Source organism: Juglans microcarpa x Juglans regia, chromosome 2D (assembly GCF_004785595.1).
Source record: "Juglans microcarpa x Juglans regia isolate MS1-56 chromosome 2D, Jm3101_v1.0, whole genome shotgun sequence".
Taxonomy (NCBI): domain Eukaryota; kingdom Viridiplantae; phylum Streptophyta; class Magnoliopsida; order Fagales; family Juglandaceae; genus Juglans; species Juglans microcarpa x Juglans regia.
Window position 1 is genome coordinate 30281561 of NC_054596.1, and position 27881 is coordinate 30309441.

General features: G+C 39.1%; 2 protein-coding genes across 3 annotated transcripts in view; both read left to right on the forward strand.

Moving 5' to 3' along the window:
* Positions 1-9086: 9086 nt before the first annotated feature.
* On the forward strand, positions 9087-10519 carry LOC121249430. The gene is made up of 2 exons (XM_041148140.1): positions 9087-9264; positions 9858-10519. Exons 1-2 carry the CDS (start codon positions 9087-9089, stop codon positions 10517-10519), a joined length of 840 nt encoding a protein of 279 aa, XP_041004074.1.
* A 1244-nt stretch (positions 10520-11763) lies between these two features.
* Positions 11764-27881, forward strand: part of LOC121250258 (protein PAT1 homolog 2-like) — a 32058-nt gene continuing 15940 nt past the window's right edge. The window contains exons 1-3 of one of the 2 annotated variants that reach the window (XM_041149314.1): positions 11764-12215; positions 12924-13072; positions 20737-20793. In XM_041149314.1, coding sequence (XP_041005248.1) covers positions 12164-12215; positions 12924-13072; positions 20737-20793 — 258 coding nt within the window. In that variant the 5' untranslated portion in view covers positions 11764-12163. Of the gene's footprint in view, positions 12216-12923; positions 13073-20736; positions 20794-27881 lie in introns of those variants that run through there. The other variant, XM_041149315.1, reaches the window with a different exon arrangement.

A 27881-nucleotide genomic window follows, 5' to 3' on the forward strand; every position in this document is an offset into this window, starting at 1 on the left:
CATCTATCATTTACGTCTCACCCTGATTCTCTCTCTCTCTCTCTCTCTAGTTAGGGCACATCAAGAGTATGAGGGAAAGAAAGACACAAATGTGATGTTTACCTTGAGGGGTGTCTCAGGCAGTTAGTTGGTTGTATGTGATAGCATTAGACCACGATAATGGCAACTATAACAATAAATCTTAATTTCACAGAGAGATATATATAGAGTGAGAGAGAGAGAGATAGAGACAGAGAGGGAGAGAGTTGAGGTGAGAGGCGGAGGAGAGAAACGCACATGAGACGATGTTGTTGAGCAGTGGTGGTAGGTGTAGATGATTGAGAAATGATATGGGGGAGGGGGAGAACGTAATAGTAAATTTTAAATCTTGTTCGAGAGAGAGAGGGGGAGAGAGTCGAGGTGAGAGGTGGAGGATAGACTCACCTGGAGGATAGACTCACCTTGACCTCTGTCTCGCCTCCCTAAGCCAACTTGTTTGGTTTGTGGAGACTGGTTCATTCTTGTGACGGCCCGACTTGATGATCTGGCTTGACAAGGATTTGTCACTATTTTTTTTGTAAAATTCTCGACCCAAGCCAAAGCAAAATGCCAAACATTTTTTACATGGTTTGTGACTCGAGAAATGCCAAATAGGAAGTTCGCTTGAGTGAAGTTTAGGCAGAGAGTTTACTCAACACTCGCTCGATATGTCACTTGGACGAACATTGGACAAAGAATTTGCTCGAGACTCGCTCGACAGCTTACTCAAGCGAATAACCCAGTAATTATAAAACTAGGGTTTCCGAATTACAACCCTATATATGTTTATTATGAACAGTATGGCTAGTTTTGAGAATTGTAATTTCTCCCCACAGTGTACTTTGATATTCCTAAAGAGAATAAAATTCTCTGCAGTTCCGTGGACGTAGGCATGTTGCCGAACTACGTAAATCTTTGTGTCATGTGATTGATTTCTTGTTCTGTTCTATTTTACTTTATGCCATCATTTTACAACACAAGTCTCATCCTACAGCTCCATCCTCTTAAAGATCCTCACCAAGGATGGTTAAAATATAAAATATAGAAAAACGAGTCGAATACTCGATAAGTAACATCTCATATAGTAAACATATTATAAAACATAGGATTTCTTGAAAAACATGCATACTCAAAGTTATATATGTAAATAACATGAACCTAAATTGTACATGAAATGCCTTAACTTATCTTTCATTTGTCCTCATTGGCCGATACCCACTGTTGACCTTGTGAGTTAGTGTTCGTGAATATTGAAGATTTTGATTTTGTCTGTGGCCATGGGTTGGGAAGTTATACATAAGGAAGACAACACTGGATGCACTATCAGCGTGTACATCCTTGCAATGCAATATGCCTTTTAACCTCATGGTACTATCTTCACTATCATAACATAAACCATTACGTATCTTAACAGTCATACCTCATCATAATCATGCATATATACTTTCTTCTCATAACTTGCCTTATCATATCATAGATATAAAATAAAATCGTAACTTTTCATAAAATATTGTGATACGTGTTTCTTCATATAAAATCATGACATTTCATAAAATATTTTGATATACAAAATCATAAATTTTCATAAATATCTTGATGTATAATACCTCACATAAAATCATGGTTTTTCATAAATAATTTTGTGCATAATTCCTCACATAAAATCATGACTTTTCATAAAATATTTTAATGAATGTGTCATGCAACTAACACGAACGTATGCATAAAAGATTATGACATTTATAAATCTACTATGGCAGTAAAAAATTATTTCTTTCATGACTTGGGTATGTAAAAAGGGCTTCTAATGAAGAGCATACATCATAATACTTTTATGATAAACATGTTGTTTACCGTCCGTACATGTAAATGTATGATTATGTTAGGGGCACACTAATTACCTATACAATTAATGTATTGTCACCTAATTTAGTAATAAACATGCACTTTCTATTTAAAGCCCAAAATGCTTAAATAACCTATTTCATACATGTAAATATATGATCAAGTTAGGGGCACACTGATTACCTATACAATTAACGTATTGTCACCTAATTTAGTAATAAACATGCACTTTCTATTTAAAGCCCAAAATGCTTAAATAACCTATTTTCCTTAAGCCTAAAATCATTACAATAGTAAAATATCATTAACCCCAAATAATTATACAATTAAATCCTAAAATTATTTCCAAATCCAAACCTCTATTTTCTCTTGATTTTCCAAAAAGTATTGTAGGAAAATTTGTGTAATTTAGCTTAAAACACATCACATGTTATATGCTTCTAGGTACTAGATTTTAGACATTTGAAGGAATGAAATGACCTTATTTTGAGAGTCGGTGGGCACTGGAATTATGGTTGTGTGTTTATGGCAAGGATATGTCACGGACTCCCTTCACCCACACAAGCAAGAACAAATGGAAAATAGAATGCAAGAAGGAAGAAGAAACAAGGAATTAAAGTCTTTATTCTTGGAAGAGATTTTCGAGGAATCTCCAACCTCCAATTCACTTCATTTCTTAACAAGTCTGAATAACATAGAAGTTTCCAATTGTCAGTCTTTTATACAACTGAAATGCTAATTAACAAAACGTGACATTTTATTACAATTCAAGTTAATACGCAGTGTTTCAACATTCTCTATCAGCTATTCTTCTTCACACTACAAAATGTACCGCATCATTTAATCCTTAAACGCACCATTTCGACCTTCATTCTATTAATATTGTTGTCTTTCCACAATCACTTAGATTCTTCCCAAACTTTCCCCTTACAATCCCTTCTCCTTTATGGCCCTTGAACTCAAGGCCACTTACAATTATCCCTCCATTAAAGGACCTTGTCCCCAAGGTGTGGGTAAAGGTTGCCTAGCTTCCACAGAGATTCCCAGGAACTGTCCTCTACCGGTGCTCCCAACCATTTCACAAGAACCTCAATTGCTACATGATTTTCAACTTTCCTCATCCTCCTCTCTAATATAGATTCAGGTTCAGGTTGAATTTGCCCTTGTGGATCCAAATGAGGTAATGTCAGTAGTGAAGTGTTGTGCTATCCCAACATTTTCTTCAAACATGACACTTGAAAAACCGTATGTATGTTGGAAGTAGATGGTAGGTTAAATTTGTAGGCCACTATGCCTATTTTTGCAACCGCTTGAAAATGTCTTTTGTCTATAGGGTTGGAGCCTAAAATACCCATTCTCCCACCTCAAAGCTCCTCACAGTCCTTTTCTTGTCTGCAAACATTTTCATTTTCTGCTAAGCCTTGTGCAAGTTCTCTTTTAATAGTGCCAAAGGCTACTCCCTTGACCTCGTTGATCCAATGCAGCATTAATAGTAGTCCTTGGAATGTAAGTGAGCAACTTAGGTGGATGATAACCATAGAGGGCTTCAAAGGGAGAAACCCCAATTGAAGAGTGACATGTGGTGTTGTAACACCATTATGCCATAGGAATCTACTGGCTCCACTCCTTTGGTTTGTTATTGTTGTAGCATCTTAGATGCCCCTCCAAATATTTGTTTAATGCCTCAATTTGTCCATCAGACTGATGGTGATAAGCAAAACTAAAATTCAATGAATTTCCTTGTAAATGAAAACCCTTTCTAAAAGGATTTGGTGAATATTGAATCCTTATCCGAAACAACGGATTTGGGCATTCCCATGTAGCTTAAAGACTCCAAAAAAAAAAAAAAAAAATTATCTGAGCCACTTTACTTGCCGTATAAGGATGTGAAAGAGAAAGAAATGAGCAAACTCTATAAGTCTATCCACCACTATGAATATCACACTCAACCCATTTGAGAGAGGGAGGCCTTCAATAAAGTCCATGGAAATATCCGACCATGGAGAGCTAGGAACTGTCAGTGGCTGCAGTAATCTAGTTGGATGAAGGGTTTCATACTTATTAGCTTGGCACACATCACACTCCTTGACAAGCTTCTAAACATCCTTGCGCATCCCCTCCCAATAGAAATCTAACTTGGTCTTCTGCAGTGTACATGCCCTACCTATGGACTATGGTGTATATTATGTTATAGTATGCTAGCCTTGAATGGTGAAGTAGGAACCATAACCATCTTTCCCTTCCTCAACAATAGACCCTTTTGCACTAAGTAATGCTTTGGATCACCTAGAGCTTGCTAGAGCTAGGAGTAAATGTCATTTAGATTGAGAGATAGCTGATAGCTTTGCTTTAGTTCCCCTTTCCACAGTGGAGTTGGAAAAGATATGAGAGCCATGTAGTTGTTTCTTCCTTAGCCTTCCTTGAAAGTGCATCTGCAACTTTATTATCCGTCCCCATTTTATAGACAATGGTAAAGTCATAACTCATCAACCTCAATAACCATTTCTATTGGGTCTTAGTACCCACCTTTTGCTCTAATAAGTACTTCTATGCCTGTTGATCAATCTTGATTTTAAAGGACTGCCCTAGGCCCCTAACAAATATGGTCTCCACTTACTGACTGCAAACACTGGGCCAAAAGCTCTTTTTCATATGTGGATAACAGTAAAGCCTTTCCCTTCAAAGCCTTGCTGTAAAAATCAATGGGTTGGCCCTCCTGCATAAGCACAGCCCCCAAGCCTACCCTAGAAGCACAAAATTCAATTGTGAAACTTTTAGAAAAATCAGGTAACCTCAAGACAGGAGGTTGAGTGATAGCTTGTTTCAATTGGATAAAGGCTTTGGTTGACTCTTCAGTCCACACAAATGAGTTTTTCTTCAACAACACAGTCAATGGGGTTGTTATAGATCCATAGTGCCTTATGAATTTTCTATAATAACCCACAAGGCCCAAAAATCCTCTTAATGCTTTCAAAGATGTGGGTATAGGCAACTCCACCACTGAGGCAATTTTGGATGGGTCAACCTTCACTCCAATGCTAGAAATGACAGGGCCTAAGTAATCAATCTCCTTAACCCCAAATCTACACTTAGGGTCTGTTTGGATACTTAGAATATCTCAATATATTTATAAATAGTAGAGAGAAGATGGAAGTTCCTCACGTAATTCATGGGGGAGTTTAATATGAATCTAATGGGAAATGGGCTTCAGCTTTTTAATGGGTTTTGGTCTTAGGCTGGTCTCTACCCATACACACACATACATAAGCTAGATCTATTTTTGTAGGCTTAGTCCATTAGCAAGTGGGTTGAACCATTTAATGGGTCTAACCAAATTTCAAGACTTGTCTATAATTTTGTAGGCCAAGTCGAATAACAAATTCTAATTGATCAGGTTTGTGTCCAAAGTAAGCCCAAGTTGTCCAAAAAGTACTCTTGGACTTTTAAATAATTCCTTGAGCCTATTATCCAATAAATATGAGCCTAAGTGCTCAATGAATATTAAATGTGTTTTAACCAAATTGTTGAGTATAATAAAATTTCATAATCCACCATAATAAATATTGGGCCTGTGACCTATTTAAAATTATCTGATAAAGCTCAATTGGACTTTCAAAAAATATTGGCATGTTAGAGTCATCCAAACTCATTCACTAAACCTCAACAAGCCATAAAACAAACTTTTGGGTTTAATTAAAAATTATTAACCAACTTTAATAAATTATAGTCTTTGAGTTTGTCCAAAATAGCCCATTAAATCTCATTTAGGAATTTTATAATTGAGTAGATATGTATCAAATCATAGTCTTCTCTCAACCGTTCTTCCCACTCTAGAAAGCGACTTGAGGAGAAGTGCTTAGTCTTCTTCCTCTACTAAGGAAGGAATAATTTATTTGCTTGCGAATGTGAGCAGAGTAATGCGATGGAGGAAATGGAGGAAGTATGGAGAAGATTGAAGCCAAATGATGAGGATGATTCCCCAATTGAGATTCAGCAAGAAATGCTCGGTTCGATGAAATTGAAGGGAGAAAGAAGTCTGGTGGGGAAAGTCTGGAAGGTTGGGAAGCCATTAGAGTTTCAAGAAATTAGAGGTAATTGCTTTGTTATCACGATTATTAATTAAAGCGATAAGCTGAAGGTTCTTGATGGCTGTCCATAGCTGTTTGACAGTCATATGTTTGTCTTGAAAGAGTTTGATGGTGAAACGCAACCTAGCCTACTTGATTTTGATCATGCTTGCCTATGGGTGCTGATGTTGAATTTGCCTCTGAGTTATATGAATAAGAAGATGGGGAAGTCAATTGGGAGATCGATGGGGGAGGTTATGGAGATTGATGTGCAGGAGGATGGCTTGGCTTGGGAGGTGCTTGAGGGTGAGGTTGGAGTGTGACCTAAGAAGGCTTGTTGCTCGAGATAGAACTATTATTGTGGATGGAAAGAAAAATTGGGTGCCTTCTCAATTTGAAAAGTTGCCCAGGTTATGGTTTAACTGTGGAAGAATTGTCCACAAGAAGGATGGTTGCAAGGAGCATAAAGGGAATGCTAGTCAGTATGGTGTTTGGCTTAGAGCTTTGGCTCATACCAGAAAAGGAGCTGTCAAGGGTGGGGAGCAGAGAGTGAAAGAAAAAAAGATAGGGGAGGGGTGAACATTTTGATCAAAATTCAGAAGATGTGGAGATGGGAGAGGAGTTTCAAAGGGGAGAAATGGAGGAGGTAGTTAAGGTGGGAGAGGAGATGAGTGATGAGAATTCTAATCTGTTAGAATCTCAGGAGTTGGTTTTGAAGTCTCAAGTGCAGGATCAAGGGGTGAAGGATTTGAGGCCTGGTAACAATGTGAGCATGCCTGATGTTCAGAAAGTTGTGTTGGAAAGTAAGATGTTGATAGAGAGATTGAGTTCCAATGCTGTGGAACAAAACCAAGAAAGCAAAAGATCATCAAGATGGAAGAGAAGGGCGTTGAAAAGAAATTATGCGTCTATTGGGATGATTGTGAAATGATGGTGGAAGGATAAAGGATACGAGATAATGATGATGTGGTCTGTTTTGATGATAGACTAGGGGTGGTGGCTACTGAGCAGCACCACCAAGCATTATGAAAATAATATGTTGGAACTGACGAGAGTTTGGGAACCCTCGAACAGTTCAGGATCTTAGCCTTATGGTTAAGAAAAAAAAGGCCCATTCTGGTTTTTGTTTGTGAAACAAAAGCCAGATCTTGTAAAATAACTGGATTGCAAAGAAGATTAGGCATGAAGGGATGCCTTGTTGTGGATTATGTTGGGAAGCGAGGTGGTCTTGTGCTATTCTGGAGAGATGAGAAGGGTGTGGAAGTGGTTAACTATTCAAACTGGCATATAAGTGTGATTGTTAAAGGGAAGAGGGATGGTAGAGATTGGAGTTTTATAGGCTTCTATGGCCATCCTGAGACAGGGAAAAGAGGTCTCTCCTGGGACTTGTTGAGGAGGTTGATGCCTCTTAATTCTGTAGCTTGGTGTGTTGGGGGGGGGGGGGGGGGAGGGGGTATTTCAATGAAATTCTAAGGTATAATGAGAAGGTGGGCGGTAAGAAGAGAGCTGAAAGTCAGGTTAACATGTTCAGAGAAGTTTTGGAGGACTGTGGGCTTGGTGATATTGATTGTTAAGGGAATACTTTCATTTGATCAAATAAGCATTTTGACCAATCTTTTACAAAAGAGAGACTGAACAGGTTTGTTGTGAATGAAAAGTGGAGGTCTATGTTCGAGGAGATGAGGGTGGAGGCTTTGTCTGGGAGGTGTTTTGACCACCTTCCTATTTTACTTTCTATTAATGAGCATGAGCAAAGAAGGAGGATGAAGCAATTCCCTTTTAGATTTGAGGCCAGTTGGATCAAGCAAAAGGAGTGTGAGAAAGAGATAAGGAGGGGATGGGAGGAGGGGCACGTAATTCTAAAACCTCTCAAGAGAGTCCATACCAGATTACAGTTTTGCAGTGGTTCCTTGGTAACTTGCTTCAAAGGGAGAGATAAGGGGAGAGGGATGAAGATTGAGCAGCTTACAAAGAAAATCAAGGAGGTACAAGGGGTTTTATGTCAAAACAATATGTGGGAGTTGAAGAATTTACAAGAAAATATTGGTTTGTTACTTGAGCAGAGGATGTGAAATGGAAGCAGTGAGCAAAAAGAAATTGGTACAACATGGGAGACAAGAATACTAGATTCTTCCATGAGTGTGCTAATCAAAGAAGGAGAAGGAACAAGATTGTCTCTATTTTGGATGGTTAGGCATTTTTGAGGGAGAGTGAGGAGGGTATTGTTGCAGCTTTTAGGGACCATTTCTCTTATGTTTATACCAGTGCAAAGCCATCCATAGTAGAAATTAATGTGTGTGAAGGCTTTGGAGCTTAGGGTGACAACTTCTATGAATGATGTTCATGAAAAAGATTTTGTAAGGGAGGAAGATGAAGAGGCTTTGAGAATGATGGGAGCTTTGAAGGCCCTAGGACCTGATGGTTTTGGGGCATGTTTCTTTCTGTCCTTTTGGCATGTGGTGGGGGATGAGCTGAGTAAAGCTGTGTTAGGGTTTCTGAATGGTGGCAGTTTGCAAGGCTCTATTAACAAGACTTTTATTGCATTGATTCCTAAAGTAAGTGACCCAAAAAATTTGAATGAATTTAGGCCTAGAAGTCTTTGCAATGTCTTATACAAGATTATTGCTAAGACACTTGCTAATAGGCTTAAAAGGGTATTGGATGAGGTTATATCAAGAAGCCAGAGTGCATTTATCCCTAGGAGGTTGATCTCAGACAACATTATAGTAGCTTATGATGTGTTGCATACGATGAAGGGCAGGCAAACGGGTAGGGTGGGGAGTATGGCAGTGAAGTTGGATATTTGTAAAGCCTATGATAGGGTGGAATGAGGGTATCTGGAGGCAGTCATGAGAAAGCTAGGTTTTGGGGTCAAATGGACTGGTTTGATTATACAGTGCATTTTATCAGTATCTTATGCTGTTCTTGTTAATGGTAAGCCAGGCGACAACATTGTTCCTATAAGGGGATTAAGACGAGGAGACTCATCTTTTCCTTTTATATGTAGAAGGATTAAGTTCCTTACTTGAAAAGGTAAGAGAAAGAGACGAGTTGAAATGTGTTTCAATGGCTAGAGGGAGGGTGAAATTGACCCACCTATTATTTGTAGATAACTACTTAATATTTGGAAAAGCCACTTGGAAAGAATGGAAGAAAATGAGTGGGATATTGGAGCTTTATGAGAAGACATCTGGTCAAAGTCTGAATAAGCATAAGACTACAATTCTGTTTAGTCCAGCAGTTGGTGCAGATGTGAGGGATGGTATTGTGAAAGATTGTGGGGCTCAATACAAAATAACTGTGAAAAAGTATCTAGGGCTTCCAATTATGGTTGGTAGGTCCAGATACTAGTCTTTTTGCAGTATCAAAGATCGTGTATGGAAGAAGTTGAGCAACTGGAAAAACCAATTTTTGTCTCCCTCAGAAAAGGAGATGCTACTAAAAACAGTTATCCAAGCCATTCCTACTTATTATATGAGTGCTTTTAGACTGTGTAAGAAGCTTTGTCATGAATTAGCATCTTAAATGACAAGGTTTTGGTGGGGTTTTAAGTAGAAGGAGAACATAATCTAGTGAAGGAGTTGGTCCAAGATGGGGTTATTAAAAGCTAATGGGGGTATGGGATTTAGAGATTTAGAAGCTTTCAATCAAGCTCTTCTTGTAAAGCAATGTTGGAGGGTGATGATGAATCCTCACTCTATGGCTGAAGTGATTCTCAAAGAGAAATATTTTAGACACAGATATATTGCATTATTCTTTAAGGTTTAAGCCCTCAGCTATATGGAGAAGTCTGTGGACTCCTTAGATCTATTGAAAGAAGGGTTGATATGGAGAGTTGGGGATGGCAAGAGCATCAAGATCTGGGAGGATAGGTGGTACCAAGGGCTTTAACTTTTAAAATTCAATCTCCTGTGAATATCCTACAAGTTGAGGCAAAGGTGGAGGAACTTCTTGATGATGGAAATAGTGGGTGGAATGTGGAGTTGGTTAAACAAGTACTTAATAAAGATGAAGTTGATATTGTGTGCAAACTGTCTGTTAGCTTTTCTAGTCTTCCTGATAAACAAATTTGGGCTTTCACAGAAAATGGTATGTGTAGTGTGAGAAGTGCATATCATGTACAAGTAAACAGAAAAAGAATGGAGAGTGGAGAATTTTCTAGCAAAATAGATGAGGGATGGGAAAAACTGTGGAAGCTGAATGTTCTTGGGATTATAAAGGTCTTTGTTTGGAAGGCTATTGCAAATTGTCTTCCTATAAAGAAAAATCTTATGAAAAGGAAAGTTACAAAGGAAGCTTTATGTCCAATGTGCAAGAGATGTGATGAAACAGTTTGTCATGTCTTGTGGAGTTGCAGTGGCGCAAGTGATGTCTGGGCATGTGAAAGGAGTCCAGTGCAGAATTGGTCAAGTAGTGAGAATGATTTTTTCGAACTCTGGTATGAAGGGATTTTAGCTCAGTTGGAAGTGATGGCTGTGGTGCTGAGAAGACTGTGGTTGAGGAGAAATGTCTTGGTGTTTGATAACGGGTTCGAGGGACCTAATGAGGTGTTTAACCAAGCTGTTGATTGCTTGACTGAGTTTCAATAGGCATAAAATAAGCAAGGGAGGGGTCAGGTGAGTAGTGGCCAATGCAGTAGGGTGAATTATTGAAAGCCACCTGTGGGGGAGGTCGTGAAGGTTAATTGGGACACGACTTTAAAGATAAATGAGAACAGAGGAGGGATTGAGGTGACAATTAGAGATAACTATGGTGAAGTTTGGTCTATTTGTGCTGCTCCAAATTGAACATTTCTGATCTTGCGTTGACTAAAGTTTATGCATTATGAAGAGTTATGAAGCTGCGCGATGAACTGAGTTTCAATGAGGTGCAACTGGAGGGTGATGCTTTATCTGTGGTTAAAGCTGTTTATGATAAAGAAGTGTGTTAGGAATGTCATGGCCAAATGATAGAAGATATGAATGATGTCTTGAAGAATAGAAGGCATTGGAAAGTTTTATATGTAAATAGAAATTATAATTGTGTTGCACATTGTCTTGCTAAATTTGCTTTACTTGTAAATGAGGAAAAAATGTGGATGGAAGATCATCCTCAGGAGGTTCAGAGTTATGTTAACTTTGATAAACAATATAGATCGGTTGATACATGAATACAATATACAGATTTTGATTAAAAAAAAAAAAAATCTCATTTAGGCTCAATAAAATCATCTTTATCCTGATCCTATTAATATTAAATTGGATTGTTACACCGATGCCATGAAATCTAATTGATACAGGTTGGATAATTAAGACCACGCAACAAAACAAGGTAATTAATAAATTGAAAATGATAATTGAAAAGTCTCTTGCCACGTAAGCATCTAAATTGGAATAAGAACGCCATGCCATCAAATTTGAATTTTATTCGTTTCTTAAGATTTCATGTCACTAATTTAACATTTATGATGAGAGAGAATATCCTAAAAGAAGAGCTTGACCTAATAGTTGGATTGAAGTATACTACTTGACTTAGGGCTCATTGTAAAAATTATCTTATTATTATAATTTTATTAAATTATTATATAAAATATAATAAATAATTTAATTTTTTTAAATTTTTAAATAATAATAATATTTTAATAATATTTTATTTAACTTATTTAAAATCATCTGAAATGAAGTGATTTGCGTCAAGTCCTATGGACAAGGTTTTTGTTTTCCAGCATAGCCCGTTTCATATCGGGTCGGGTCAAAATTTAAGTTCCGGTCGGTGGTACGTTTTGGTTTGTTCTGTTTTCAATCCTATGACGTTGACATACAATAAGTGCTTACACGGTGGCCTGTTATAGGTTTATTACAACTCCGAATAAACTCAAATTAAGTAGAAAACCTCTCCGTCCTTCTCTCGCATCAGCCTGTCTGAAACGCAGGAGAATGATGCGAAAGTCGTCGTCGCCTTCTTGAGCTGCAGAATGACCTAACTTAACCATTATGCTTATAATATTTCTCTCTCTCTCTCTCCGTCTGTGTGAGAGGGGTTCTCGTAGCCTAAAATTCTCTCAATTCCCAAAATAAGCATTCTACACGCACACGCACACGGCCTTGCCGTTGCCCCGTCTCACCGCCTAATTCACGAACACCCTAGAACCCAATTTTCTTCTCTATTACAATGCACCCAACTGAGTCTACGTAACTTTCCCTTTTTTTCTGGCGTCGCGATTGCTCGAATCTTTGGAGGTTGGTTCTGTGAATATGGAGAGATCCGACGGCAAAGCCTTCAAGGACTTCGCTGAAGATTCCTCAGGTCGAATTGCAAGATTCTTACTTTTTCCTTTTTCTCTTCTCTGTTTTTTTGTTTAAAAAAAAAAAAAATATGCTCTTTCTTTTTATGTGCTTCAATTTCTAAGGTTTTTTTTGGCTCTAAATTGTTTGTTAGGATACCAGCATAAGAAAAGAAAGATTTTTTGTTCTATCATTTTTGTTCTTGGAAGATGAAGTTTAACGAACATTCTTAATCCCCATTTATTTTCTTGATTCCTCTTGGCTACCAACAAAATTATCCTATACCTAAATTATGCGAATTTGCTTATTGTCTTCGACAATATATACGTTTAAGTTCAAGATATTAGTTATTTCGCAAATCAAGTCCCGTTTAAAGAGTTTCTGTGTATCAGTTTCACGTTTATTGAATTGAAGCTTGGTTTAGTTTAGGGTTGCATAAAGTTATATCTCTCCATGTTGTTCAAGTGTTTGTCCTAAACGATGGGGGAGATTAATGGATTATTTGCTAAAAGCTTACCATATGGGATATATGAAACTGCTATTAGATTAAGAATGAAAATAGTTAGTGTGAAACATATAACTTTTTGGCTTCTTCCTTTTCTGGCGTGCAACGTTCTATGTTACAGATTGGTACCTGAAAGTGGATGCCAATTTGAGATGGATTGAAGCTGAAGTGAGTCTTATTGCTGATCTGATATTCTTTTATAACTGTGTTTTTTTTGTCATGTAGGCAATGCACTCTTTGATGCATCGCAATATGAGTTTTTTGGTCATAATGCTGTGGAAGAAGTGGATTTGGGAGGTTTAGAAGACAATCGAGATAATGGTCCTGCTTTCGGACCTGCTGACGATGAGTATCATTTGTTTGATAGAGAAGAAGTAAGATTTTTACTGTCTTCAAAAAATGTTAAAACTTTTTTTTTTTATAGGTAAAAAAAATTGTTAAACTTTTTTTATAGGTAAAAAAAAATTGTTAAACTTTTTTTTTTATAGGTAAAAAAAATGTTTAAACTTACCTTACATGATGAAAAATGTTTGAATATATATTTCATTGCGTGCCACAATTATGATTTCCATTATGCATGCCCTGTGGTTGTAACCCCTAGGGGTTGGCTCAAGTGGTAAAGGCCTTGGGCTTGTGGGTATGCTCCCCCCAGGTCTAAGGTTTAAATCCCCTTGGGTGCAAACAATCTCTAGGGGCCATCGAACTGGGGGATTTTTCTCTCGAATTACCTGAGGTGCACTTGCGGGAAACTCCTTGCTGAGGGCCTGTGCACCCCCGGGATTAGTTGGGATGCTGTTCCTGGACCACCTGGTGCCAATAATAATAAAAAAAAGCCCTGTGGTTGTAATCAAATGTATCTCGAATTAGTGTCATGACCTAGGGAAAGTGCTAAACACGCGTCACATCCAAAAGATCCAGTTGAAGTTACCACTATCCATGTAAATTTTCACTTAATAAAAATCTGATGTAGGACTTGGTGTTTATGTAATGTGTTTACAATTTACCCATTCAAGATGGGACTTAGCACAATTTGGGGTATCACAATCTCCTTACATATTTCATTCACCCAATCGGGATATAAAAAATATGTCAATAGGTGTGGTATATACGTTCCTTTTCTATAGTTGTACCTTTCTATGTCTTTCAACCTAGCATCTCAACTACATATAATCCTATTTTGATTATTCCCATCTTTATGCACACATACATATAGAGAATTCATACAATGCATATCTAAGAAACTGTCCAATCCCTATGGGACCTCCATCTCAGTTCCTCATCAACGTTGTCATTTCACCTTAACCCCTGTTGCTTCACACATCCTAATCACCTATACCTGGATTCTGCTCAATCCTTTTTTTAATCGGTAAATAAGATTTTATTGATCGTAGGAATAGGCAAAAGCCCAAGTACATGGGTCTGCTCAATCTTTTCATATGGGCGTTTCCTGCACATCCAATAGTGCTCCATGGTTTTGGTTTTCGATTCATCCATTTAGGCCAACAACAATAGTTTTTGAGAGTTGAGACTCCATTGATGTTTCAACTCGAGGAGTTGAAAAAGTCAACAAGCATCCACCTTCACTATTCCTTGTTGTTAATCCATGGGTAACTACCTTATGTTTATGCTATGCTTTTCAAGGATTCCAGGGGACCTAGGAGTCTGAGTCTATTCCCTCACTCCTATACCTAACCTCTCGAGAGAGCTTCTGTTGCTCCTTCCAATAGATGAGATATAGTTTCTGAATCAGCTGAAGGAGAGTGAAGAGGCTTCCCCAACCTGGAGGTAAAGGACTTGTATCATGTTTATCATGAAGAAGTCTTGAAGTGTAAAATGGTATCCAATCGAGCATCAGTTTCAAAAAAAAAAAAAAAAAAAAACTATGGTGTTGGTGTCCCAATGAAAGAGGTTGAACTTCTTTATCTAAATCTGACTATTGTAACATGCTTCTTTGATTGATAGAATCTTTGAAGGTTTGGTTATTCACATGCGGATTTTTTTTTTTTTTAGATAAGTAAATAGATAGCTTTATTGAATAGAATGAAACTAGACAATGTCCAAGTACTCAGGAAGTATACAAAGTGAGACACCTAATTACATACTAGTGAGTTGAAAAGAAGATAGAAACTCATGGACACTCCCACCCTTCAGTACAATAGTAGAAAACCATTGTAAAAGAGAGAATACAAAAAAATTTCAGATTTCCCCCACTGCACGCTCCTTGTTGTTAAAGCACCTATCATTCCTTTCTGACCATAAACACTACATTAGGCACAAAGGTAACATACGCCACACTGCTGCCAATTGTGCACTGTTATGCCTCCTGTTCCAGCACGCTAGTAGTTCCACCACACTCTTAGGCATTACCCAACTCAGTCCAGCTCTATCAAGGATACCAGCCCATAATTCCCCTGCCACCTCACAATGTAAAAGCAAATGATCTATCGATTCTCCATTCCTTTTGCACATGTAGCACCACTCCATGACCACCATTCTCCGCTTCCTTAAGTTATCAACCGTCAATATCTTTCCAAGCGCGGCTGTCCAAGTAAAAAATGCAACTTTAGGCGGAACTTGTGCTTTCCAAATACTCTTCCACGGAAAAAAGATGGGTTGTAGTGTTGTTAAAGCCTTGTAAAAAGATTTAACAGTAAAATCTTTTCTCCCTGTGTGAATCCACAACATACGGTCTCCCCCATTTCCTCCTACCTTTGCTGAATACAAGTGGCTAAAAAAGGCTGCCATCTCATCAAGCTCCCAATCCTGAGGATTTCTAGTAAAAGTGACATTCCAAGTTACCGTCCCATTGGCACAGCATAGTACATCTGAAACTGCCGCTTGCTGATTTCCAGCCATGTTAAAAGCGAGTGGAAAGATAGTGGAAAGAGCACTCTCCTCACTCCAAGCATCATGCCAAAAGCGAAGTCTTACTCTGTCACCCACTCCGAACCTAATATGTTTTTCAAAGGAGTACCACCTCCTGCTAATAAATTTCCCTAAGCTCACTCCATATGACCCCCTACCCTCCTTAGAACACCATCCCCCAACTCACTACCATACTTGTGTTCGATTACCTCTCTCCATAATGAGTTCCCTTCCATTTGATACCTCCACAACCACTTACCAAGAAGGGACTTGTTGAAAATGCTCAAATTTCGCACCCCTAATCCCCCCTTTGCAATCGGATAGTACACCCTTTGCCAATTTACAAGGTGGAATTTAGTTTCCTCCCCCACGCCCCCCACAATAAAGTTCTAAACAACATTTCCATATGGTTAGCCACTCCCATCGGCAAAGGAAAGAGGGAAAGATAGTGAGTAGGAAGGTTAGAAATGGTACTTTTAATAAGTGCTAATCTCCCCCCTTTTGATAAATATAGCCGCTTCCACACCAATAGTCTTTTCTCAATCTTCTCTACCACCCAATCCCAAATGCTCTTTGCTTTAAATGACGCCCCCAAGGGGAGTTCAAGATATTTCATAGGAAGTGAAGTAATTTTACAACCCGACAACTCAGCTAGAGAAGCAATATTACTCACAACCCCCACCGGTACCAACTCCGACTTCCCCAAGTTCACCTTAAGTCCCGAGACAGCTTCAAAACACAACAAGACCACCCTTAGAGCTTCTGGTCACTAACAGCATCACAGAAGATAAGTGTGTCATCTGCAAATAATAAGTGAGAAATGGAACTGACACCATTAATATTGTTACCCACCGAAAAAGCCGTAATAAAACCCCCCCTAACGGCAGCCTCCACCATGCGGCTCAAAGCCTCCATAACTAAAACAAAGAGGAATGGTGATAATGGATCCCCTTGTAGCAAACCCCTCGATGGCTGAAAAAAATCACAAGATTTTCCATTGACTAAAATTGAGAACCGAGTGGTCAAAACATAGTGTTTAATCCATTCGCACCACTTGCTTCCAAAACCACATCTTCTCAACATATAAAAGAGGAAATCCCAACACACATGATCATAGGCCTTTTCCATATCCAATTTACATAGAACCCTCGGAATGCCTTCTCTTAACCGGCTGTCCAAACACTCATTTGCTATCAAAACGGAGTCCAAAATTTGCCTCCCCCGAACAAAGGCATTTTGAGGTTTGGAAATGAGTTTGTCCATCACCAAATTCATGCGATTAGCTAACACCTTTGAAATAATCTTGTAGATCCCAGCTACCAAGCTAATTGGCCGGAAGTCTTTCAAATTATGGGCACCCACTATCTTGGGGATAAGAGCAATAAAAGTAGCATTTAATGACTTTTCAAACTTAAGATTAGAATGAAAAGCATGGAAAATTTGCATCACTTCCTCCTTCACTATCTCCCAACATTCTTAAAAAAAGCCATAGAAAAACCATCCGGGCTCAGGGCTTTATCTTTGCACATGCCTCTCACCACTAGATGCACCTTCTCTTCAACAAACGGCCTCTCCAACCAACTTGCTACCTCCGAACCTAGCTGGTCAAACAATAAACCATCCAGTTTGGGACGCCACTCAACTTTTTCAGCTAGTAGTTCCTCATAATACTGCACTATATGGTCTTGGATCTCTTTGGGAGATTGTAACACATTCGAGCCTGAATGAAGGACTTCAATAGCATTGTGGCGCCTATGGGAATTGGCCACCTTGTGAAAGAACTTAGTGCATTTATCTCCCTCCTTCAACCAAAGCGCCCTTGATTTCTGCCTCCAAGATATTTCCTCCATCAACAACACTTTCTCTATTTCGGTTACCACCACTTTCTATCTTGACAAAGAATCCTCATTCACCTCTCCTTCCTCCAATACTTGCAACTCATCCCAAAGGATATTTTTCTGCAATTCCGTATGTCGAAATACTTTTTCATTCCACTTCTTTAAGTCAGCCTTTAGAGCTTTGAGTTTGCCTGCCACTATGAAACTAGGTGTTCCATCAAAGGAATAAGCCTCCCACCAAGCCCTTACCTTATTCACAAATCCATCAACTTTCAACCACATATTCTCAAATTTGAATGGGCGCCTACCCCCATGAATGCCACCATAATCAAGTAAAATTGAAAAATGATGAGAACATATCCATGACAACCTTTTCTAACATATTTCTGGAAAGTGCATCTCCCATGAAGGGGATACTAGAAATCTATCCAACCTTGACCACCATCGGTTGTTGGACCAAGTAAAGGCCCCCTTTACGAAAGGAAGATCCACGAGATTTAACTCAAAAATCAACTCAGAAAAATTTTCCATTGCTCTTGTTGACGCAGGTGTCCTCGCCCTTTCACTAGGGAACCGAACAACGTTGAAATCTCCACAAAAAATCCAAGGTAAATCCCATAAAGAATTTAGACCGCTAATTCCTCCAACAATAAGCTTCTATCACTATCCACATTAGGCCCAGACACACACGCAAGAGCCCACCTCCACCCATCCTCAATATTCCTAAAAGATACAGCCATGGAAAAGGACCCGATATAGTCCTCTACCATCTCCACCACTCTTCTGTCTCACATCACCAACACACCTCCCGAAGCCCCTTGACGAAGCTAAATGGCACCACCCCACAAAGGAACAACCCCACAAACTGCGAATTATACTTCTATCAACACCACACTGTTTAGTCTCTTGCAAACAAACAATATCAACTTTCCAACTTCGTAAAAGCGATCTAATGCGAAGGCGTTTATTCACATCATTGATCCCTCTTACCTTCCAAGACAATATTTTAGGCTTCATTAACAATAATGGAGTCCCTCCCTTTTGATCTATCCCTTCCTGAAGTTCCTTCCTTGTTATCATAATTGATAGAACATTCTAATCGTTTCAGCTCTCTCTCCTTTCTAACAGCTGACTTCATGGCTGTGGGATGGCCCGCTTCCATGGCTATTAGGAGAGCCATAAATTGTTCTTTGTATCCATCACATGATAATCCCACCCAACCTTGAAGTTCCCCGATTTTTTTTAACACCCAATCTGATGCTCTAGGTGCGATATGAGGGGGAAGTGTCTGTAGAGGAGACAGACTACCCATCTCCTCCTCCTCACTATCTTCAAAAATCTAAGACTGTCCCCTCCTCCACTGACCTTACTTCGTCCACTGTATCCCCTACCTCCAACGCCGGCGCATAGGACACCATCTCCAATCCACCTGAGTCTTCGCGGGGACTGGCCGTGACCAGCTCGAGGACAGGAGCCTTGATGCTGCTCTCAGACACCTTCTCTGACTTCTTCGCGGTTTTCTGTGCACTGGAATGCTCCGACGAAGTGATCTGAGCAGAAATCAGATCATTGTGACCCCGTGACGCATCGTTAATCCCTCCACCAGCTTCGAAAAGAACAAACTCTGGCACTGGGACCTCCTTCGGAGTTTCTAACACCTTCTCTGACTTCTTCGGCGTTGTCCGTGCACTAGAATGCTTCGACGAAGTGATCTGAGCTGAAATCACAACATAGTGACCCCGCGACGCAGCGTTAAGCCCTCCACCAGCTTCGATTAGAATAGACTCTGGCGTCGGGACCTTCGTTGGAGCTTCTACGGTCTTTAGCGATGTTGTCTGTGGTATCGCCGATGACGGTGACGTGGGCCGAGATGTCGACGGGCCACCAAGGTGCAGCGACTTCTTCCTCCAGACAGGCTTCTCTGCCTGGGCCTGGGAAGCAGACTGGGCCTGGTGCTCTACTCGGGCCTGCATAGAAGGCTGCTGGCCCACTTGAAATCCCCTCAAGGCCACTCTACCATCAAAGGCCACTGCCTTTCCTTTACCCTGCCCATTACGTGGGCCTTCATCTTGGCCCATACCCCAGTCCTTTATCACCTCTTCAACGCAGCGTTTCATTATCACCATATTAATCTACAAGCAACCCACTTGCTTCTCCATTTCAGTCAAGGCATGCAACATAGATGCCACATTTGTCCCCAACACCTTCCTGCCATTCCCTTCACAGAACTGCGCTTCCAACAAAGAGAAAGAGCCGGCTGGCCTCTCTTCATGTTTTGAGGCTCGAGACAAGACCTCCCTGTAGGAAGAGGAGGCTTGGTGGTACTGCGACGGAGGAGAGGGCATCAGTGGGTAAGTCCCTTTGTTATTCCCTCCCAAAACAGAGGATTTTGCTGAGAGCTCCTCCAACAAGTTTGCAAAATTTCTCCATCCTAACCCCTTCCTCCCTTCCGGTATCACTAGCATCCCATGCCGCCTTGCTTGGCCAAACTCCGATAGGGTGAAAAAACTCCCATGAGAGTTTTGCTGCCTTTGCACCACCCAAACTTGAGACCCATTTCTTCTTGTTCTAAGAAACACAGAAGGACCCTCAAAAGCTACACCCTCTCCTTCATCATGGCAGCCAACCACCCCAACGATGCTTGATTGATGGAAATATGATTTACCGCACGACAACTACTCTCCGTGATTCTCCACCACCCTTCATTAACCTTCATAAACTCAAAGCACTTTTGATCAATGATAACATTCCTACTCGACCCCATGGCGCAAACACTCATAACGCAATGAAGAAATACTAAGCTAATCACGACTGAACTCGACCACCATAAACCGCAACGAAAGGAACAACATTTTTTCTCAGATGTACGAAGAGAAAAAAGAGCTCTGTGACCAAAAAAGATTGCAGATTTTTTTAGGGTAATAGAACTTTATTTTTTTTATTAATAAGATAAAATTTAATTAATGATGAGAAGAGATGTTATCCCGGCACACAGGAAGTATAAATGAATCCACAAAATAAACAAAAGACCTGTTCACGTCTGTGAACACCAACTTCTCTCATAGTTTCATATTTTGTGTCTATTAGATGTTGAAATAATTGACTGTTTGAAAATTGGTCAGTTTCTAGATGTTGGTTTGGTTCTGGATTTTTAAGGAAGTTTTAAAAACTGAACAATGTTATCAAGGAGATAGTGGACTCATTAGAAAATCTATACTCACTCTCTCTATCTTTCGAAACTACAAGTTTAGTGGAGTAATGTTGTATTTTCAACAATTCAATTCGCTGGGTCTGAAAACTAGTACGTTGTTCAATTTACTTACTTTTCATTCCAGGTTGTAGGTTTCGGATCTTTGTCTGACGTGGATGATCTAGCTGCTACTTTTGCAAAGGTTAGCTTCCTTGAAATTGATGCTCATGAAAGCAGTGATATATAAATTTTTACGAATTTCTCATTTTCTTTCATTTTATGTCTTGTCTGTCAACTTTTTGACTTTATTTCATGTGATGGTATTAGATTCTAACTGTAATGCTCTCTCTTCTTTGTAAATGTTAAGGCCTCGTTTGTTTTCATAACTATTCTCATCTCATCTAATCATTATAATTTTCCTAAATTCTCATACAAAATAAAATAAACAATTCAATTTTTTCAAATCCCAAAATAGAAACAATATTAAAAAAAAAAATTCTAACAATAATTTATATTTTATTCAATTTTCAACTTTTATCTTAACTCATCTTATTTTATCTCATTTGCGAAAACAAACGAGGCCTAAGTAATAACACGCTTGTCAACTTATAAAAAAAAAAAAAAAAAAAGTTATAACACCCCCTTCCTCTAAGCATAGGGATGCTACTAACATAAAAAATTCTATGAGCCAAGTAAAAATAGATTCCATCATCAAAATATTCTGAAACTTGATCAATAAAACCCAATAATAGTATTTATTTCAAAATGATAAAGTTATGAGTTCTCATAAAATCCTTAATGTTATTAGGAAAGACATTATAAAGAAAACATCTCTAATAAACAATACAATTAGTCAAGTCTTAGTCTCCATATGCTGAGCCTGGCTTGCAGACCTGTCAATGAATTCATCATCATCTGTGATGTTTAAAACGTAAAGACAATAGTGAGTTGAATACACAGTTAGCAAATATAATAAAGAGTAAACATTTATAATTTATAACATTTCAAGTCTTATTTTTAACACATGCTTAAACTTAACATTAGAAAGAAAACCTTTACATCATACACATACATCACTCGCAGTTCCTCAATACACATGATTATGCCTTGTGTACAAGGGTGGGTGATCTTTAAGATCACGATTCCAACCAGCGGTCTCTGGTGGAACCCCACCAGAAAGGAGATGGACATTACTCAACAAACTCAAGTGCTCTCGAGTGAGCAAAGTTTTGGCATTACCATGCATCTCTCATCCTTTAGCACTGTTAATCCTCGAAATTCATTAGTCACAATATAGTGCATGCAATCAAGCAGTATTTTTCTTTCCTTTCTCTTCTTATATTCATTACTACCGATAAAAAAATGTTTTATTCATTACTAACATAAATACTCATTACAATTGCATAACAACACATTCAGAGGCATATCTCAATTGATTTACATTCACAATTTTCATGTCAATTTAGATATGCTTCTGCATGTGGTGATATGTAATTGTAGTGTAGTGTTTGGATTGAAGCGAAGTTGTTTGTGATCAGAAGAAGAGGGGGGACTCTATTTTGCTTAGTTGAGAAATGTAGAAAGTTCATGAAAGACCTATACCTCAATGGAGATGTGATGGCTTGGATGGCTAAGGCGGTCGAGGAATGCTTAAAGTTCTCGGGTAATAGGGCACCTTACCAGACTAGAAGGGAGGGAAACAGAGTTTTTCTGATCCCATTATGTCAAAACACGTATGGTAGGTTTGTAAAATTGGTTGAGCTGGTCCCGGGCAAGGGGAAGGGTATCATTGCAATTCCTGAAGGTAGAAATGGAAGTGGATGGGAAGGTTTTGTGAGGAAGGTAAGAGAACTTGTCGGTTCGAGTTCCTCTGTTTTTATCTCTGAAAATAGAGGTGACTTTAACAACGGTGTTGATAATAAGGCTTTCAAAGGAAAAGTGGTGAGAATGGTTAATCCTCACAGAGGGGTTGCTTCTTCCCATGAAGCTCCTTACTTGTTAGCTTTGTTGAATCCAGTGAATGATATTCCTGGCCCTAGCAAAGCATCTGGAAAAGATTATTCCATGCATTATGAGGCAGGGACGATTACAAGAAATAAGAAAGAAAGATCGATGGAGGTGATCAGTAGGAATCTTCTTGTAGTTGGGGTTGACGGTCAGCATTCCCAGAAGTTGTAGAAAGTAGGAGAAGTTGAAGGGTCATTTCGGCACATACGGGTTGAGCTCCTGGGGTGGAAGGAGAGGCTGGACGCATTGTTGAAGATAGTAGATGATGGACTGGGCCTAATTACGGGCTTAGATTTTGTTTCTAAACAATATAATGAAGTTACTGTTGAGAAGAAGGGGAGGTTGGATGGGCCTAAGGATTCTAAAGCTAATAATGGAGTTGGGCTTGATAGAGGCTCACTTAAGAGGCTTGTGTTTTGGAAAGACCAAGTCAATGGCGGGCTTTAGAGCAAATCAAGCCCGAGAAGGGAGATGTTTCAGCCCAAACCTGTGGTGGCTCCAATGGCTGGTCGGTCTTCATAGAGTGGGTTGACGGCGATGGGCGAATCTTTTGGGCGTATCCCGTCGACAAGTTCCAATACGGTTAATATGGAGAAAGGGCTTTCTACAACCGCGGTGCCATCAAAGGAATAGGCCATTCAAGCAGTGGCGCTGACGAAAGTTCTTTCTACACATTAGAGGTTGATGGTCGAAGGTTATTCTCCGGGAAGCAATACGATGGTTGTTTTGTCTTAGGCGACTCCTCAAACTAATTCCTATCCTTCAAAGGGTCAGTTTTGTTCCGTTGTTAGGTCCAAACCACAATGGCTCTGGTGGAAGAGCATGTAACACAGAAGGATGCGACAGAAAATGGAGGCTCTCTTGGGGGTACTACGGGGTCGAGTTCTAATACAATTGACAGGAATGAGATATCTTCCCTAGGTCTAGTGACAGGGAAGGCAAGTGTGGAAGAAGATGTCTGTTGTGAGGGGCTGAGGGGGTCGAGAAGTCTATCTTTGAGGTTCCTTGTACTCAGTTCAATTTATCTAATTTACAGATGGTGATTGTTGGAGGTGAAGGCTCTGTTTCTGGTGAATTTGGAGAGTTGTTTGTTTCTGATGAAGATGAAGATCCTGATACTGTTCCTTTGTGTTCTATTAATCTTGTTATTGAATGGCCTAATAATTCTTCTGATTGGTGTTAGAGGAAGGTGGAAGAAATCAGGAATTGTGTGGGGATTTCTTGTGATGCATTTAAGGAACAGTTTAGAGCTCTCCTAATTGCCATAGAGGCTGGTCAACCTGCTCTGGCCAGATCAGCTACCAAAAGGGAGAGGGAGCTGAAAAGTTTGAAGTGTACTATCAATTATAACTCTAGGGAAGGGAGTGCCTTTAGAAATAAAGGCAAGGAGAGGGCTGTCAATGGTTCCTCATGAAGCCCAAGATCATATCTTGGAATGTCCAGGGGCTAAATGACTATAGGAAACGCCTTCGGGTGAATAATATGGTTTGTTAGTGGAAGGCTGAAGTTATTTGTTTTCAAGAAACTAAATTGAAGATAGTCAATAAATCGGTGTTTAATAGCCTATGGAGCTGTAGTTGGGTGGGTTGGGTTGAGTTAGTCTCTAATGGAGCCTCGGGAGGTATTATTATTATGTGGGATAGGAGGGCTGTGGAATTAGTAGATCATTATGTGGGAAATTACTTAGTGGCATGTCATTTTAAGAATGTGGATGATGGATGTGAATGGGTGTTTGCTGGAGTATATGGGCCAAACTTGGACTCTAGGAGTATTTGTGGGATGAAATGGTGGCAATTTGCTGTTGGTGGGATCACCCTTGGTGCTTTGGTGGGGACTTCAATGTTACTTGGTTCCCTTGTGAGCGAGGAATGGATTCTCAGATTGGTAAAGCTATGTCTGAGTTTTCAGATTTTATTTTTGAGCTACAGTTGGTTGATTTACCCATGGCGGGAGGGGAATTCACATGGTCAAATGGGAGAGCATGGACCCCGTTGGACAGATTTTTGATTTCGACTTGTTGGGAAGTCTTATTTACGGAAGTGAGGCAGAAAATGTTGCAGAAAATTGTTTCTGACCACTATCCTATCTTATTGGATTGTGGGGGCATTGTAAGTGGGAGAAGATATTTTAACTTTGAAAATATGTGGTTGAAGGATGAGGGCTTTGTTGAAAGGGTTAGGAGGTGGTGGTATAACTTTTCTGGCACTCCAAGTTTTGTTTTAGCGGGCAAACTTAAAGTGGTAAAACAAGACTTGAAGAGATGTAATGTGGAGACTTTTGGTAATGTAGTTAATAAAAAAAAAAAAAAAAAAAGCTTATGGAACAATTGCAAATTCTGGAAGATAAAGAGATTGTGAGAGATATTTCCTATGAGGAGAAGGAGAAGAAAAAAGGGGTGAATGCTGAAATTGAAAAGCTCTCTTATGGAGGAAATTTCGTGGAGGCACAAATCCCGGATTCTTTGGTTGAAGGAAGGCGATAACTGTATGAAGTTCTTTCATAAAATGACAAATTCTCACCGTAGATTCAATGTTATTGAAGCTTTTCATGATGGTGATAATTTTCTTTCCGATATTGGGGAGATTGAAGACCACATTGCGAGTTATTATGAGAAGCTTTTTAGGGAAGAACATTTATGAGACCAAAGTTAGATGGGCTAGTGTTTGAGCCCATTGATCAATTGAGTGCAGATTGGTTGGAGAGATCTTTTGTGGAGGAAGAAGTTCTCGATGTGATTAGAGGTATGTCTAAGGACAAGGCACCGGGTCTGGATGGTTTTTCTATGGTGTTTTTCTGAGCATGTTGGGACATTGTGAAGGATGACATTATGAAAGTTTTTGGTGAATTCCACTCGTTCCTGAAATCTGAGAAGAGCATTAATACTACATTCATTGCTCTCATTCCTAAAACAGCGGGTGCTGTGGAGATGAGGGATTTTCACCCTATTAGAGCATCCCTCAATGGATTAACTAAAAGCTAAATTCATTGAGTATTTAGTGATTAGAGCACAAAATGTGATCACAATGGATTAGCCAAATTCCAAATAATTGGAATTTAGCTACAGTTACTTTCAAAAGAATTTTCAAATTTGAAGGTTATTGTACATATACCAAATACATATTTTATCAATTATTTCTCTCTTTCTTTCTATCACATTTTTTATCACGATGGCTAGTTCATGTGCACGAGTTCATGTGTTGGGGGGTTGGGTTCATGCATTGATATATTAATTTGGGTTAGTGATATATTAATTTAATTAGAATATGATTACTAATTAATATATAATAGGTAGAATAGTAAATAAAATAAAATAAATTAATAATTAAAAAAATAAATATTTTTGAAATTATTAATTACTCATTACTATGTGAAGATTTATGTGAATGGAATAGCTAAAAATCAAATTTCTCTTATATTTATAAAAAATGTCCTTTAACTTTAGTTAATCCATTGAGGATGCTCTTAGCTTGGTAAATGGGGTGTATAAAATTATTGCCAAGGTGTTAGCCAATCATATTAGTGTGGTTATGGACAAAATTATATCAAAGTCTCATAATGCATTTTGTGAGGGAAGACAAATTTTTGACTCAGTTCTAGTTGCAAACAAATGCTTGGAAATTAGATTAAGAATGGGTAAATCTGGAGTTTTAGTTAAATTTGACATGGAAAAGACTTTTGATCATGTCAATTGGGATTTTCTTCTTTACATACTTGGGAGATTTGGTTTTGGTGAGAAGTGGTGTTCATGGATTAAATATTGTATTTCGACGGCCAGATTTTCGATATTAGTGAATGGCAATCTGGTTGGTTTTTTTAACAGCTCTTGGGGTTTCCCCTTGTCTCATTTCCTTTTTGTAATAGTAATGGATGCTTTGAGTCGTATGCTTGAAGCAACTGTTGAAAGAAAATTTATGTTGGGTTTTGTGGTGGGTGATGACTCGGGATAGTATTACAGTATCACATTAGCTTTTTGCAGACGACACTTTGATTTTATGTGATAGCAATAAGGTTCACCTTCGTGTTTTGAGAGCCTTACTTATAAAAAAAAAGCAATAAGGTTCACCTTCGTGTTTTGAGAGCCTTACTGTTATGTTTTGAAGCTGTCTCTGGTTTAAGAATTAATCTTTCCAAGTCTGAAATTTTTCCAGTAGGTACGGTCATGAATATCTTAGATCTGGTCAATATTTTGGGATGTAAGGTAGCTTTGTTACCAATGACATACCTTGGATTACCTTTGGGTACTCTTCACAAATCAGTTTCTATTTGGGATGGGGTGATTGAGAATATTAGGAGGAGGTTAGCTGGCTGGAAAAAATTGTACTTGTCAAAAGTAGAAGAATTAGCTTGATTAAGAGCACATCGACTAATCTCCCTATTTATTTCCTCTCTCTTTCCTTTACCAGTTGGGGTTGCTAAAAGCATAGAGAGGATTTATCGGAATTTTCTGTGGGATGGTAATGGGGGAGGAAAGAAAGCTTCATTTGGTGAGTTGGAATAAAGTTTGTCTCTCGGTGTCTTGTGGAGGTTTGGGAGTGCAAAATATGACTTAGAAACTCTGTCTTGCTTCTTATTCTTCCAGGAGATCAACGCATCACCTAAGAACACGCACCAACTAGTGATGGAGCGACGTGTATCAGCACAACCAGCCCAATCAGCATCGCTATAAGCAACAAGACGAGGAGAATTGCCTGCAGAAAAGAATAAGCCACAGGCAGAAGTGCCTTGAACATAGCGTATGATCCTACGGATATTAGCCAAATGAAGATGACGAGGAGTCTGAAGAAACTGGCTGACTTGCTGTACTACAAAAGAAATATCTGGTCTAGTGATGGTGAGATAGATAAAGCTACCTACCAACTTTTGATATAAACTGGGATTAACAAGTAAGTCACCCTCCTTTTTGCAAAGCTTGACATTTAATTCCATGGGAGTATCGACAGAGGTAGCCTCCTCTAGTCTAGTTGTAGCCACCAAATCACTAGCATGCTTATGTTGATTGAGTGAAATACCAAAGGGACTATGATGCACCTCAAGACCAAGAAAATACACGAGAGACCCAAGATTTTTCATATGAAAGGACTCTGAGAGATGAGTCTTGAGCTGGACCAGTAAAGCAGAATCGAAACCAGTGATCACAATATCATCAACATAAACCAAAAGGACAACAATACCCATGTTTGATTTTCGAAGAAACAATGAAGTGTCATATTTGCTTTGCTTGAAGGACAATTGTAATAAAGTGGCTCGTAATTTATCAAATCAGGCCCTCGGAGCTTGTTTGAG

What these genes read in the sequence shown, in the direction of transcription:
- LOC121249430 (XM_041148140.1), top strand. Translation starts at nt 9,087, where the DNA reads ATGAGTGGGATATTGGAGCTTTATGAGAAGACATCTGGTCAAAGTCTG. An exon ending in AGGGCTTCCAATTATGGTTG is followed by an intron (nt 9,265 to 9,857) that starts GTAGGTCCAGAT and finishes ATATCCTACAAG; the next exon opens with TTGAGGCAAAGGTGGAGGAA.